The sequence below is a fragment of the Podarcis muralis genome, chromosome 8 (assembly GCF_964188315.1).
Source record: "Podarcis muralis chromosome 8, rPodMur119.hap1.1, whole genome shotgun sequence".
NCBI lineage: Eukaryota > Metazoa > Chordata > Lepidosauria > Squamata > Lacertidae > Podarcis > Podarcis muralis.
Genome location: NC_135662.1, coordinates 49,627,861 through 49,643,748, shown reverse-complemented (window position 1 = coordinate 49,643,748; position 15,888 = coordinate 49,627,861). Strand labels below are relative to the sequence as shown.

The 15,888-nt window shown below is 38.7% G+C and overlaps 1 protein-coding gene across 4 annotated transcripts in view; it reads right to left on the bottom strand.

Annotated features, from left to right (window-relative positions):
* The window catches only part of GNAL (G protein subunit alpha L), a 173,045-nt gene that overhangs the window by 66,764 nt on the left and 90,393 nt on the right, over positions 1–15,888 (bottom strand). For 2 of the 4 annotated variants that reach the window (XM_077933172.1, XM_028737377.2), the window contains 3 exons: positions 14,208–14,280; positions 13,335–13,389; positions 13,061–13,180 (listed from right to left, as the gene is read on the bottom strand). In XM_077933172.1, the coding sequence (XP_077789298.1) occupies positions 13,061–13,180; positions 13,335–13,389; positions 14,208–14,280 (248 nt within the window). Of the gene's footprint in view, positions 1–13,060; positions 13,181–13,334; positions 13,390–14,207; positions 14,281–14,393; positions 14,413–14,566; positions 15,025–15,888 lie in introns of those variants that run through there. The other 2 variants (XM_028737378.2, XM_028737381.2) reach the window with 2 other exon arrangements.

The window sequence follows — 15,888 nt, the reverse complement described above, 5'->3', positions numbered from 1 at the left end:
ACCCTCACTGTGATCAACTCCCGCTCGGAAACCTATGTCTCCACTGTGGAAGGACACATGGATCCAGAACTGGCCTCTACAGTCACTTATGGACGCACTGTTAAGACCATGTTCATGGAAGACAATCATACTCGGCTATGAGTGATTGCCAAAGAAGAAGAAGATCAGCAGAAGCTGTAAAAAAACATTCCTTGGTGCTCCTCCACCACATCAGGGTTTCAAATGGGTCTTTATTTCACAAATAAGCACCTGGAACCAGAGAATGCAACTGAGAAGAAGAGATGCAGTGGAAAATTAACAAGACAGGGGCAGAGCTAAGAACTCGCTGTCCCTCTCAAGTGTTTCTCTGCTCCAAATTGCCTTCCCAAAAACTATTTTGCCCTAAGCAGCACCAGTATGCTGCTCATTTACACAGACCACAGTATGCGATGGTTGAACCAGGTCAGTACACAAAGCATTTATTACCAGAAATCAGGTGTATACTTTTATTAACACCTCTTGAAAGATAACCAGCCCTTACTCCACCTATATAAGCTTAAACCTAAAATGTATTTTCTCAGATTTTTAAGTTTTTCTATTACGTACTCATAACATGATTAAAGAATCTGTTGTGATTCTGAATACATGTAAGCATCTTTTGTCATCTTAGGTTACTAGTGAACTCAGATTTCATTTAGAAAGCAGGAGAGAGGGAATAATAGAATCATAGAATAATTGAATTGCAGAGTTGGAAGGGACCCTGAAGTTTTAACAAACTGGATATTATCATCTGATTATAATTTTTTCATCTAAAAACAAGCAAACAAACAACCATATTCCCAGGCACCTTCTACAGATAGTTGCTAGGGCACTCCTGGAAGAATGGAGTCCCACAAACAGGGAACAGTTACCAAGAAATCAAATTTTGTGGCTCCCATATTTACTTGACCCAGAGCAGGCACAGCCACAAGACCTCTTTTGAGAGCAAGCTGGGCTGCAAGCACAACTAAGAGAACATGCCAGGCTGCTGCTTGTAACAGTCACAGGTCTGTACTTTTTGCTCATTTTCATAAGCAAACAGTTTAGGCAGTAGGCCTGGGAGAAAGGGTGAGTGACATGTGACAGCTGTAATAGAAGACACATAAAGATCCTTCTAATCTTGCCTCTCTCATCCTCTTCCCACTCCCTGAAACACCTGTGTATAGCTGCTGCTAGGCAACCAACCAATGTACTCTTACTGCTTCCAGGCTATCCAGAAGCAAAAGGCTATGGATATGCAGAACCTCCACACATTTCAGTTCTACACCTCTTGCCGGAAGTTGAGGTTTTAGAAAGCAGGAAAGTGGAGAGGAGAGGAGAGGGAGGATGTGAAAGAGTGCGGGGAATCACCTGTCTTCCCAGTTGCCTTGACAAAATTGTTTGTTGCTGAATCTAGTTGCCAATCATATCTGCAAAACCGTGGGCACAGGAATTCAATATTGTCAAGGTGTTCCTGGAGCTGTGATGCAACTTACTGTTTTACAACCTTACCTAGATAGGATTTGTTCAAGAGGATATCAAGAGTGGTGCATGGCAGCAGGGAGGAGATTGGAAACTTCTGCTTCTGTTTTCAACTAAACACAGTTACTCATATGCCAGCACCCGGACTGGCACTGGAGCTTTGTCAGTCATGGTTTAGTGACACAAACCAACTTTAAAACATGGTAACTGTCCTAGCTCCTCCTGCCCCCCAACAAAAACCACAGTTAACACTAAAAACAATTTTCAGTTAAGATATAATAAATAACTATGGTTAATTGAAAATAGAAGTGAACACTTTCAACCTCTTCTTCATGGAGGAGAAGGAAGGGCAAAGTTCAAGTTTTGAGTTACAGTCTACATGCAGTCAGTTTTGTATTAGCAAAGTACCTTGTCCTCTTGAGTCAACAGCACTGATAAATCATTTCTGTCCAGCTACTACTATGGCTCGGTGGAACCTTAATTAAGCCTGTACTTGAGGCACAGGATCTACTGTAGTATCTAGAGGTTAGTACAATGCCAAAAGTCAAGCTGCATATTTATTTTTCTTTGATAATCTGGATGCTATTTAAATAAAAACAAAACAAAACAGCAAAGTGATATTTTGTGCCAACTTGCTAGTTTAGGCTATAGATCTCTCTTCCTACTCCCCTCAATCCAGCATGGATCAGAGCAAAATATATAAATTCCCGTGAAGGACATAATATTGAGAAATGGTGTAATGCACAGGCTTAGAGCAGGAAGGGGGAACTCATATCAGCAAGTAATCCTAACTCAGGCATAGGCAAACTCGGCTCTCCAGATGTTTTGAGACAACAATTTCCCAAAACATCTGAAAGGCCGAGTTTGCCTATGCCTCTCCTAACTTGAGTCAAGTTATCCTCAGACTCTTTCCTCACAAGTTTGGGGAAAATATCACTAACCTCTCTGGGCTTGTTGGAAAGATTAATGAATTAATGGCAATGAAGCACTCTGTACACTAAAAAGTAATTATGATGTAATCTTAGTGTTTGGAGCTAAGCCAGCTAGGTCACATCCTAGACAGCAACTGCAGACAATATCTGCACCAGACACAAAGGCCTTTCCTTTCACATTTAGTGTTTTCATATGAGTGCTTCACCTGCTCAGTGATATAGAATAAAAAACCTGGTTCTAAACAAAAAATAATTTCAGTGGAAAGAGATGCAATGGAATGAGATTATTAATCTGTGTGGTGGACTATGAACACCCTAACTGTGAACTAGGGGACTGCAGATGGAAAGGATTTTAGCCATCTTCTTGCTTGACATGATGCATTGCAACTGTTGAGCAGTGGGGAACATTTTCCCTACAAAGCGTCACTCACCCATGGAAAAAGTTGCTTAGAAGTCAAAGTCCAAAATATATAACTTTCTATGTATAACAGTACAGCTACAAAAAATTGGGTAAAAGTGAGCAAAATTGGAACGATTAAATTGAAAATACAGAGATATCTGTCTGTCTGTCTGTCTGTCTGTCTGTCTGTCTGTCCATCTGTCTGGAGTAACAGCCAATGGTAGGTGGGGTTCAGCCAAAAGTGTGTCAGGTTTACTGCACTGTAGGACTGCCTAGTTCTCTCTTGGGTGCTCTCAAACTTTCCTCTGCCACTTTATCTCTGTGGGCCTTCTCCAGGGTTACATGAAAGAGAAACCACATCAGAGCTTGATGGACCACAGGATCTAGCAGGTTGAATGAAATGTGCCTGCCAGGTTTGTACCTCAGAGATCTAAGCATTTTAACATTTTACCAAGACAACCAATTGTCTGAGAAACACTGCACACTTACGTTTATAATACGGGGGGTGGGGGGTTGATTTTTTTTTTTTAATGCTGTCTCTCCTAGTGATGTGAACTACTACTAATACAATACAGTGGTACCTCTGGTTGCGAATGGGATCCGTTCCGGAGGCCTGTTTGCAACATGAAAAGAGCGCAACCCGCAGCGGTGCATCTGCGCACGCACGGGTTGCGATTTGCCACTTCTGCGCATGCATGACATCATTTTGCGCTTCTGCGCATGCGTGAGCAGCAAAACCCGGAAGTAACCCTTTCTGGTACTTCCGGGTCACCGCAGGACGTATCCTGAAAGAACATAACATGAAGCGGACATAACATGAGGCATGACTGTATATTTCTTTTTTACAAAGTTCTTTTACGGACTTTTTGTGCAAATACATAAAATATAATGGTTTCATGTTAAAGAAAATAGAATATGTTTGGATTCACCCTCAAATAAAAGAATTATTAACATTAATTTTAAAAATAAAGAAAATAAACCTTAGATTAATTTGGCTGATATATATTGACTGTGATTGGATGATCATATCTTAGCTTAATAAGCCAATATAAGAACCAGTATTTGTGGAGTGTTCATAGCACCTTTGCTTCTTGCTTCACGAGAGCTGGCAAACAAACCAGGAAGTCTTCCACCAAACTACTGTTTCGTGTTTTGTCCAAAACGGAAAACTATGGCTGATAGCTTTGGAACAAGCCAGGATATAGTTTGAGTATGGCTTAATACCCTGACTTTCAAAACAGAAAAATACAGTTAATGGAATTCTTCCTGGTTTTCTTGCCAGCTCGTATGAAGGATGGAGCAAAGGGGAGTGTGGTTTATTAAGCTATGATCATACAAAGTACTCTGTTGGGTTTCTCCTTCTGGAGCAAATTACAGTATCCTAGACAGTGGCGGAGCTTCATGCTCCAGCACCGGGGGGCGGAGAATGGGCGGGGCAGGGCTGGCACACATCCCAGGGGTGTGGCACGCCGCCCGCAGGGGCATGGTGCTCAGCGCGGGCGGGAGGGGGGAAACAGTCACGATGGCACCTTACCAGGATCGCACTGCTGGGGGCAGTGCGCTCCCCCCACACTCCTCTTCCTCTGCTAGTGATCCTAGATTTAGCAAGCAAACATAACTTGCCAGCAGATACAACTATTCTGAAGAACAAAGAACAGGAAAGGATACCCAGAAATCTAACTTAAGTCTCAGGCTTTGATCTTTTATGCTGTTCCACTAAAATGAACCCAGTAAAGTTATAGAATTCAACCAGTGGAAGTATTTAGGTGAACTCAACTTGTTAATAAATTATTGTTGTAACATTAGTTGCACTTTCTCAAATATTCACTCGTCTAGTTTCTACCTTTGCTTTCCTAAGGTTCATCTTTGGGCAAAATTTGGCCAACATCTGAATCTACATGCTGCTCTCTGCAAATAGCTGCTCTTTTTGATAATCTGCTTCAATTATACCTTTTGACATTTCATACTGAGATGATTTTTCCTTTAAAAACATAATCATTAAGGGGGAAAGCTATATATTTTACAGTCATTCTGTACAGGCTGAAATTCTATACATAGTTAACTAGGAGATAGCTTCATTGAGACTTACATCTGAGTAGGCATGTAGAGTGGCAGTCTCACAAAACATAGTGGGCTCAGGCATGTATGAAATTGAGGTTATTCTTCTAAGTAGTTTTTTGAAATGTGTAGGATAGCACAGAAAAATCAATGCAGTTCTGCACATCTGTCACTTGATCGGATATTAATTAATTATTAATTAATTGGCACATTTCCACAAATTCAACACCATCACCATTCACATGTATGTTTTGGATCTGGCACATATCACAAAACAAATATTATATGCTGAAAGATAGCTCAGTCAGTAGAGCATGAGACTCTTAATCTAATGGTTTTGGGTTCAAAAGGGGGTTGGACTAGATGACACTTATGGTTCCTTCCAACTCTGCAATTCTATGGTTCTATGTCTTCTATCCCTGTTAAGAAATCGTATAAGGAAAAGAAAACATGGAAAACAATCCTTAATGGTCCATTTAAGACCAAGGAGGAAAACCAAACTTGCTTTATTATCTTTTTTAAAAAAGCAGTTTCCTAAGTCTTTAAAGCTATTTTTATGAGTCAGATCTGTTATTGCAGCAACATTTGTAATGTTTTCAAGCAAAGAGTTTATTCACTATGTTTGAATCCTCAGTTAAGGATAATGGTTTAAGAATATGACAGATCAAATTAATCCGAAATTATCTCTGTACAACCTTCATTGTTTTTCTTCAAACATTCTAAGATTTTAATTTAAAATTTAACAACTTTTTGCCTCCCCAATATACATAAATCATATGAACAAAAACATATAAATGGTCTTAATTACAGTCATGCCTTGGATACTGAACGCCCTGGAACTCGGACGTTTTGGCTCCCGAACGCTGCAAACCTGGAAGTGATTGTTCCGGTTTGTGAATGTGCTTTTGGAACCCGAACGTCCGCCGCAATTTGGTTTTTGAACGTTTTGGAAATCGAATGGACTTCCGGAACGGATTTCATTCGACTTCCAAGGTACGACAGTATAAAAATATTGAATAATGTGATAAATTTGTTGTTGATTTTGAAATATAATCTAACATAGTAATCCTGCCCCCTGAATTCACTGACTGGAGGAGGTTAGGATTGGGTGGAGGCTCCTATTTGCCCCCGAAAAAGTGCTCTGTTGGTAGGGAGGTCATGTCTTTTGGAAGCCTCTGCTTGATCCATTTTGGGAGGAGGCTCTAGGATTGAACCTCCTTTATACAATAAGGATTAATATTAGTTTATAATTGATATCTGCATAGCTTGAAGTATGTGACACACAAATAATACCATCTGAAAGCTGTCCTAGGATATCAAAAAACAAATGGCACTAAATGTACAAGAATTTTAAAATTATGCTAATGTTCAGTAATGAAATATCCATTCTAAGACAACACTTTCTTTCTGGCTAGTATGCAAATAGAAAAATAGAACATTATCTTAAAAATGTGAACCATTTTATGGCTCCAATCCCTAGGCAGTGTAACGTTTGCATCTCTTTTTACCTGTTCCTGCCACTGAGAGACAGTGTGAAAGGCATGCAGGTTGCTATCTCAGCAATACATAGGGACAAAGTTGTTGAGTGGCTAGCAGCACACTGTGTGGGCCACTGAAGTCAAGATTTCCACCTACACTGGGGCAGTGTAAGAAAAGCTAGGAGCCAACTGGCTCCTGGAACCTGGGTTGTGGGCGCCAAAACAAAATGGCTAGTTGCCACATGGAAGGGGGTGGTCAGCAACACTATTTATTATTTTGATAAGCATGAACTAATACGCAAATCACATAAGTGACACATTGGTAACATCACATTTTAAACAGAAATTGTTAATACATTTGTTAATTGTTAAGAAATTGTTAATAATGTGGTGTTTACAATAAAAATATTGGTAATTAATACTATACTTCAGTTTTCAAAACACCCTACTCTTTATTGTTAAATTCCTTAACATATTGCTTATCGTTAACATATACTTTGAGACTTCAAGGTACATACATTTCAATAATCCTTGAGTGTCAGCCAGGCGCAAAAAACGGCACCCAGACCTTTTGAGGTGCTCGCAAATGGAGAATCTCTAGGCGTGAAATGTGCCTGGTGCCCTGCTAGTTTCGAACCCTGCACTGGGGGCAGCAATTACTCACTAGCTATGTATTGAATGTCTGTCTATATGGTATACAGTTAGTATCGCATACAACATGCTATTTCATTGATTGTATCAGGTCTATGGAATGCCCTCACTGTTGAAATTCAAGAGGCCTCAACTTATTGGCATTTGGATGGCTCTTGATGATGAACCTGTTTATTTAAGTATCTTCCTGATGCCTTGAACTGGGTTTGGGTTTTACTACTGTATTTATATTATTATTATTATTATTATTATTATTATTATTATTATTAATTAATTAAATTTGTAAAAACCCCTTCATCTGAAGATCACAGGGCAGTTCACAACATAAAAATACAAATGAGAACACAAGATACCTAATAAAAACAAGAACAAGAACAAACCAATAATCCCGTCCTCCCACAAACACATTCAAAAGGACATGGAATGTTAATCAGCCAAAGGACTGGTTAAAAAGAAATGTTTTCGCCTGGCACCTAAAGATATGTAATGAAGGCGACAGGCGAGTCTCCCAAGGGAGAGCATTCCACAAGCCGGGAGCCATGGCATAAAAGGCCCGTTTTCGTGTTGCCAGCCTCCCAACCTCTCATGGAGGAAGAACACAATGAAGGGCTCAGATGGTGATTGAAAGGTCTGGGTCGGTTCATATGGAGATGTGGTTCTTGAGGTATTGAGGTCCTGGGCCATTTAAGGCTTTATAGGTAGAAACCAGTGCTTTAAATTAGTCCCAGAAACTAACTGGCAACTGGGCAAGGATTGGTGTAATATGCTCAAACTGTCTTGCCCCAGTGAGCAGCCTGGCTGCTGAATTCTGCACCAACTGAAATTTCCAAACTATCTTCAGAGGCAGCCCTACGTACAACGTGGTGCAGTAATCTAACCTAGAGATTACCAGACCATAGACTGAATTAGTTAGGCTATCTCTGTCCAGTTGGAGCTGGTGGAAGGCACACCATAGCACAGTCGCCTCTTGAGCCTCAAGCAATAACAATGGATGCAGAAGTACCCGCAAGCTACATACCCACTCCTTCAGAGGGAGTATAACCCAATCAAGAGCAGGCAACCTCCCATCCATCTGGTCTAGGGAACCGCCCACTAGCAGTGCCTCAAACTCATCTGGATTGTGCTTCAGTTTGTTGCTCTATTACTAAGGCAAGACAAGGGTCCAGCACATCCACTGCCACACCTGCAGATGTAAAGGAGCGGTGTGTCATCAGCATAATGTCAGCATATTGCTAACAACAGATAAACTACAGATGACCCTAGTCAGCAGTTTCATGTGGATGTTAAAAAGCACAGGGGATAAAATTGCTACTGATATTTTTGATAAATATGAGTTTTGTAAACTCAGGCATTATGTACTATGTATGTAAATAAATGATACTCCTATCATGAAGGGCAATGGCTGGCTGTTGGTGCTGGGCCTGTTTTATAAAAACAAAAAGTGAAAAAACAAGATGATATTCACAGTTTACTCATTAGCATTAAAAGGGACAACATGGAGGCATAATTTTAAACTTTTCTGAAAAATCACAGGGAGGGTACTACTCACAAAAGCAGTAAATCACTCTGTATGTTCCAAAGAAAGTTAAAAGATGTTAACAAACCAATCCTAGGAATAGTTGCACCCCCCTTGAGACTATTTATTTCTGAACAGAACTTTAAGAATGCTTAACTGGTTCTAAAATTTACCTATTAACATTTATATTTTATATGCAGATTAGGAATTCAGGCCACCATTCTATATGCAGTTACCTGGGAGTATACCTCATTGAACACAGTGGAACCTACTTGAGTAAACATGCACAGTACTGTAATGCATGTTACCAAGAACATCTCTTAAATGTGGTTCAACTTTCCAAGCACTTGCTGTACACATCCCTACAGACTGAAAATAATTATTTTATGCATGCGCAAACAAATAGTTTTTCTTCTTCTAGACATATACCCTCAATATCAAAAGATAATTATCTACCAACTATGTTTGCAAACAGTGTCAAAATATTTTAAGCTTAATCGTCTTTAACAAGTTGAAACTTACATAACAGACATAATACTAGTTCACAGCTAGTAGCATAATATGCCCTTAATATATTCACTCTGCCACACAAAGGGCAAAACAACCATCAATACAGAATTAAAAATGGCACAGGTCAATTTCTGTTAGCCTAAAAAAATGTCAATCACCACTCTATCCCAAAGGTCCAGATAAACAGTAGAGCTTCTTCTTCCACTCTAAACCTTCCTGCTGTATCTAAATGCGCTAATCTAATTAACATTTATTTCTTAACTTGTCCATAATACACTACAAAATCTATGCAAAATCTATCCCCAAGCAATGACATAAAATGCTACAACTGCATTTTTTCAAATGTCGTTAATAAACCTGTTATTTCTTTTAATATCACCACACATCTTTATAAAAAATAATAGAAGAAACTCTAGAATAGGAAACACTCTCCTAGAAAATGCATACCTCAAACTAAGTACATCTTAAAGAACTAAAAAAATCAGATAAATCGTTAGCTATACATTAAAAGTTCACAAACACCAGCAACAAAAATTATAACTCTGTTATAGAGCCAGAACTAATATAATAGAATTTGTTTAGCTTAAAACAGAAATGTAATTGTTATGAAAACAATTATATTGTAATATAATTGTTTTCATAACAACAATAAATGTTGGACATAGTTTAGCGGGATGTCTGCTTTAAATTATGATCCCTATATGTAACTGAATCTGTAGCATATTTACTTATAATTAAATCTCACTCATTTCAGTGCTGCATGCTTACCAGAGAGTAAGCCACACTAAACTCAATGAGAACTAATCATTCATTAGTATGGGTATGGAGGTTACTGATGGACTCAAGTGCCCAGATTTGATCCTCCCTATATCCCAAGTATATGTATGCAGGCAGCACAATAATTCCTCATTGAATGCCCATTCATAGAAGCTCAGCTTTGCTCCCTCCCTGACTATTTTTTTTAAAAAGGTCTTAAAAGACCTGGACGTTTCAGTCTGCTTTTAACTATTTTCTATACTTTCTATTTTATGGTCATAGTTTTCACTGTTAATTGTATTTTTATTTTGATATGGATTATTTACCGCTGTTTCAGTTATAAGCATTCTGCTGTTTCATGTTTCTGTTTTGTAAAGTGCACTGAGAATTGCTTCATACATATGGGAGGAGGGGGAGAAACCACGTATCTGTTGCAGTGTGAGAGGATACTGCCTAATATATGCATCAAAGCTGAGTAAAGCTTCGCCGCCTGTTACAATGTAGGCTAGCTAGAATCTTAAATATGGTTTTTCTTTTTCAGAGAGAGAGAAAAATGCTTTATCAAGTTTAAATCACTGCAGAGTACTCTTCAAGTCAAGAACACACAAGAGTTATTTTCAGTTGAAATAAATTTTGGGAAACAAATGCAATTATTTGCTGAGGCATTTCCTCATTTTGGACAGCCATATCCCATTTACCAACTATTACTAAATACAAATTATAGGAATTTAATAAACGATAGATGCCTGACATTTCACTTTATGTATTTTTAATTTTATTTTTAAAACAAAGCAATTTGGTGTCACAAAAAAAAAACACAATTTTCATCCAACTTTGGAGTCCCTCCATAGAAATCAAGTGCCATTTGTTGTTTGGTAGCCAAGAACCCACTTTAGGGGATCCATGTGGCTTCCAAGTGCACACTGGGATTCTTCCGCCTCCCTTTGAAAAGCAGTCTTGCCATTGGTTTCAAATTGCTTTTGACACATCTATAATTTTCAGAAATTCTTTGCCATGTAGCATGAGGGAACTCTTGTTTGAGAAAATTCAAACCATTTTGGTGCCGTTTTGAAACTACTTACAAGAGTGTAGGTGGTATTCAACTAAGTTTTACTCAGAGCAGACCCATTAAATGTGCCTAAGTTAGGCCCATTAATTTCAGTACGTCTCTTCAGAGTAAAATTTAGTTGAATACTACCCTATGGGTGGAATTCCACATCACACTATTAGAATAGTTCTGCCACTGCAACCCTGTGCTCTTAGATCCTGAATACTGAACATCTCACACAGTGCTCAAGACAGACAAGAAATTCAAACATTTTTAAAACCATGTAACTTTAAAAAAAATCACTAGTTCTATAGAGATAAACCACTTTGGTTCTGTAAAAATGTGCAGAGTTGCAAAGAAGAGAAGATGGCCTTAATGATACCCAAATATGCATAATATCACAGAACAGCTTGATTTCATCTATAATCTGTATCCTTTACAAATTTATTTCATGTGAATACACCCAAGTAAACATATCATAAATAATTTCATTTCCAGGTATTTGATACATCTTGTGCCTTTGCTCTTTTTCAAAGGAAGCCAAAAGCGCCAAAAACAAAACTCTAAGATCAACCCTGATTTCCAAGCTTGGCATGCTTCCAGAAAGGATCCAGCACCCAACTTGATTTAGAAACAGATCATTGAAAATATTTTTATACTGGAGAAAGGATGACCTTCATGAATGCAGAAGAGAGCTGCATTCTTTACTTGTACAACATCCTGTCTTTTAGACCTAGATCAAGCTTGTCATCTTCTGATGTGGTAATTTTCTTTACAAGGAAACCACATACAAATACCTCACTGTACAAGAGTCATGTAAAATCTCTCTAGATTACCGGTAATTATAACGCATTACAAAGGGATGCAAAAGTTAAGGAAGCAGTCGCTTCACATTTACATCTTTGAAATAAAATTCAACATCATTTAATTTGGTTAAACATTTCAAGCTCATTTTTTTTTTAAATTTCTGTCAAATGAGAGCCAACAAACAAACAAACAAACAAACAAACAAACAAACAAACAAACAAACTGTAGGTAGGTAGTTTTCTAGATAACTGCATTTGAGACAAATTTATAACTACAACAAAGCCATTCTTCTCAAAATAAAAATCCCAAGTGTTCAAAATGGAAAATGAACCAGTCCAGAGTATCAGGCTCCCATCCTATAAACCCCTACCAGTGGGTAAGTCCCACTGAGTTACTTCTGAGAAGGCATGCACAGGATCACAGTGTTAGAAACAAGCAATGAGGCAGCAGCTGCCTGTCCAAAGCCTCTCTCCTTAGAATAATCAGAAGATGCTCCATTGTAAGTAGATACAATGAACGACAGGAAGACAACGTCATACTAGAAGCAAAATGAAACATTTTCCCCCTAAGCAATACAGCTACTTACATATAAAAAAAGAAATGCTAGATACTGTCAGTATTCACAAGCCATGAAGAACAAATGTTTGAATCTTAAGATAAGTTAGCTTAAGAAAAGTTCATATAGGAAAGTTTCTCAGCCTCTCTTTCCTCCTGCAGCTAACTGTTCCCCCAATAAAAGCCTCTCTGGACAGTCAGAAGGCTTTCCTGAATAATATGTGCAGAGAGCCACTGAGGGAGGAAGAACTCACCCCAAATCAGGCCTGGCTGCTAAAGTAGGCTAGCTTAAGCATGTTCACAGAAGGAAAGTTGACAGTGTTCAGTAGGGGCACCTGAATTACTAGCAGCTTTCAGGAGACATAGGTGGCTGCAATGGTGAGAGGGAGAGGAGATGTAGGATGTAAGGCTAAGCATTTTAACTATAAAAGAATGATTATCCAAATATACCTTAACTGAACATTACTCAAACATGCCACCAGGAAAATACAACCACCAGCAAAATAATAAACAGATCCGTCTCAAATCTGCAAACATTACACTATTTATTCATATTGGTTTTATCTGGCCTCCTGCACTAAACAATACCACAAAGGTGCTGCAAAATTTGTTAATCCAGGAATCTGAAATCCACATAGTCCTTGACTGCTTTTCATTATATAACGCTTCCTCATGAACAGAAAATGCAGCACTATGGGTAGTATTTTTTCCTATACATTTTATACTGTGCCAAACAAAATTATCCAATGATAAAGTCAATAATAATAAATTTATCCCAAAGCGTAAGCCTTCCAAATGGTAAACAAGTCATTCCATGCTTTTTAAACATTGCAAGGGGGAGGAAGAGGGTAGAGCACTTTTAAATCTTACCTGTGTGTAGTCAAAGTCAGAAAGGGGAGCTATACTCTTGATGTAGTCCGCTCGAAATTGGTTTTCTTGGTTGGCCAGTGGAACTGGAGGTATTAAAGTGCTCATTGCTGAAACTATGGTCTAGAATAAGCAAAGGAACAGGACATATTAACAGAGATAAATCACACACAGAATTACTAGGTGATTTAGAGTTATCTGAACAACAGGGTTTCCTCTGCAATCACAATCCTAATCACTAAGTATATACATTTAAGGAATAAAAATGTTTTCTTACCACAATTGCATCTTTTACATTTTTCCGAATATCCAGAATTTTCTGTTTCTTTTCTCTGTATGAAATCAAACACAAATCAATTTAGCCAAGTTGTTGTGAGTGTTCACCTGCTACTGAGATGCTGAAGTTCAAATTTTAATAGCTGTTTTTATCCCTAATATTTCATAGTGGAAAATGTAGAGTACAATTTTAATCAAAATAAATTATTTATATTTCTGCCACATGACAAATAACAATGTATAAGCATTTTTTTAAAAAGGGGTGGAGGGATTATTTTAAAAAACTGCTTACTTTTACCATGAACTGACTCAAATTCTACATTTCTGAAAATGTCTAATCACAAAATATGGCATTCTCAGAAAAATCTGACATAAATAATAGTCTACAGACACTTTATAACAAAACACCATAATGTTAAACTGATTTCTTTTTTATTAACTTTAAAAATGGGGATAGTTCAAATATGTACTTGACAAGCACACACAAATCTATATCTATATCTACATCTACACACACACAACCTAATATATTGTTAATACTCAGGCAATATTTAGTTATTTGCTGTTGTAAGAAGTAGTCGCCATGTTGTTGCTACACAAGGGCCTATTAAACACTGCAGTAGCAACAGTGTAAAATACAGCAGAAGGACCAGGAGAGGAAAAATAAGGAATTCATGCCTCTCTTAATATATATGAACAGTAATATCCATGCTAATAGGGTAAGTTGATGGAGGTAAATTACCAACAAGCTACATACAAAGGATAAGAAAGATCTGTTAACCAGTTTGGCTTAATGTGTTTCAAATGCATCTTGTTGGGGTTTGTGTGGGGTTTTTTTTCTCTCCACCCCCCTCCAAATAAGAAGAATTCTTACTCTGAATTAAATCCATTTACATGCAAGATCCTCATCTGCTTGACAATAGTGCTTTTTCCTGACTCACCAGCCCCTGAAAAAGAAGAAAAATGTGTGATGTATACATTTAGGGGAGGGGAAAATGGGGAAAGACAGAATGGAAGCATCTCTGTTTTCCTAAAACATTCAACTCTTCTCTATACATACCTAGGGCAATTTGTGCATTTCACGCACACAGAATTTATAAAGCAGGTCTGCATTCTTTCCATCTCATTTTCTCTTGCACATAAATAGTATAGTTTGCTTGCCTGCCATGGGAAACTGAACTGCACCACTGCACCCTCATCGCCCTCCCCCACCAAAAAGCCGTTCTTCCTTACCCAGCAGAAGCAAACGGTGTGTGGCTTTATAAGCCAGTCGCTCTTTCTGCAACTGCTTCTCTATTTTTTTGTTGGCTTCTCGCTGTGCTTTCTCATCAATACGCTGATCCTCCGTTTTGCTGTTGCCCAAACACCCCATTGCTATCGCTTAGGGTGGATGTCAGACTGAACAGGATTATAAATAAATAGTGCAAAGAAATAAATTTTAACGGATGATATTTATATCCCTGTGATGGTATCGCTCCTCTTTTCTTCCCCACCAGTTGTTCAAATAAAATGGTTTCTGGTCGTTTCTGATCACAGTTGGTTTCTTTTTCCTCCCCCAAAGGGATGCAGAGAAGCTTCCGGGAGAGGTAAGTGTTTTTTAAAACAGAACAAAAATCTGTACAAAAAAAAAAAACCCCTAACACACAGTGAAAAAGAAAAGGGCTCCTCCTGGAAACCTAATGCTGGCTTTCTCTCAGCGCCACACGCACGCGCGCGCGCGCGCGCACACACACACACACACACACACATACAGAGAGAGGGGGGGCGCCCTCGCTCACACACACACTTACAATCCCTATATTTCTCTGTAAAGGTCTATTTTTGTCCTTGTAACTCAGCACTGCCCCTTTCTGTGAGACCAGGAAGTAGTCAAAGTACAAACGCTGCAGGAGTGGAGGGGGGAGGGGGAGAAGTGAGAGCTGGATTCTATGGAGCGTGCTAACTCTGGGGTTTTTTTTATAATCCAAATCCTTAAACGGGGTATGAGGGAAGTGGGGGTGGGGGTGTGACAGAGTCCGGCGGAGCTACTAATTTTAAAAATCTGCTCTACATCACAAAATCGCCACTTCAAAAAATCTGACATGTGAATTCCATTTTGATCCATTGTCCCCATGTATTAATGCATATAGCACACGAACAAGTTGAGCCTAGGCTAAATTCATCACCCATTTTCCCTCCCTAATGTCACTAGGTGGTCCTTGTGGAAACATGAATTCTTATATACAAGATTGCTGTATGTTTTCAGTCTCCACCCCCCCCACCCCCATTCCTATAGATAAAGGGTGTTGGAAACTGGCATATTCAGGAGGATGGGATTCTACCAGATTTCAGAAATGTTGGGAGTTAAACAAACGGCTAAGTGCTAAATATAAGTGTAGTACAGCAGATTTGCATACAGTCAATAAAAAGCACATTAATGGAAGGAGTTGCTTTTCAGAGCTGACCAGGGAATGAGTTAGTGTGAAAGTTGCAAGGCAGAACATAGGAATACAGTGAGGGGGGAAAGTATTTGATCCTCTGCTAAATTTGCCCGTTTGCCCTCTGACGAATAAATG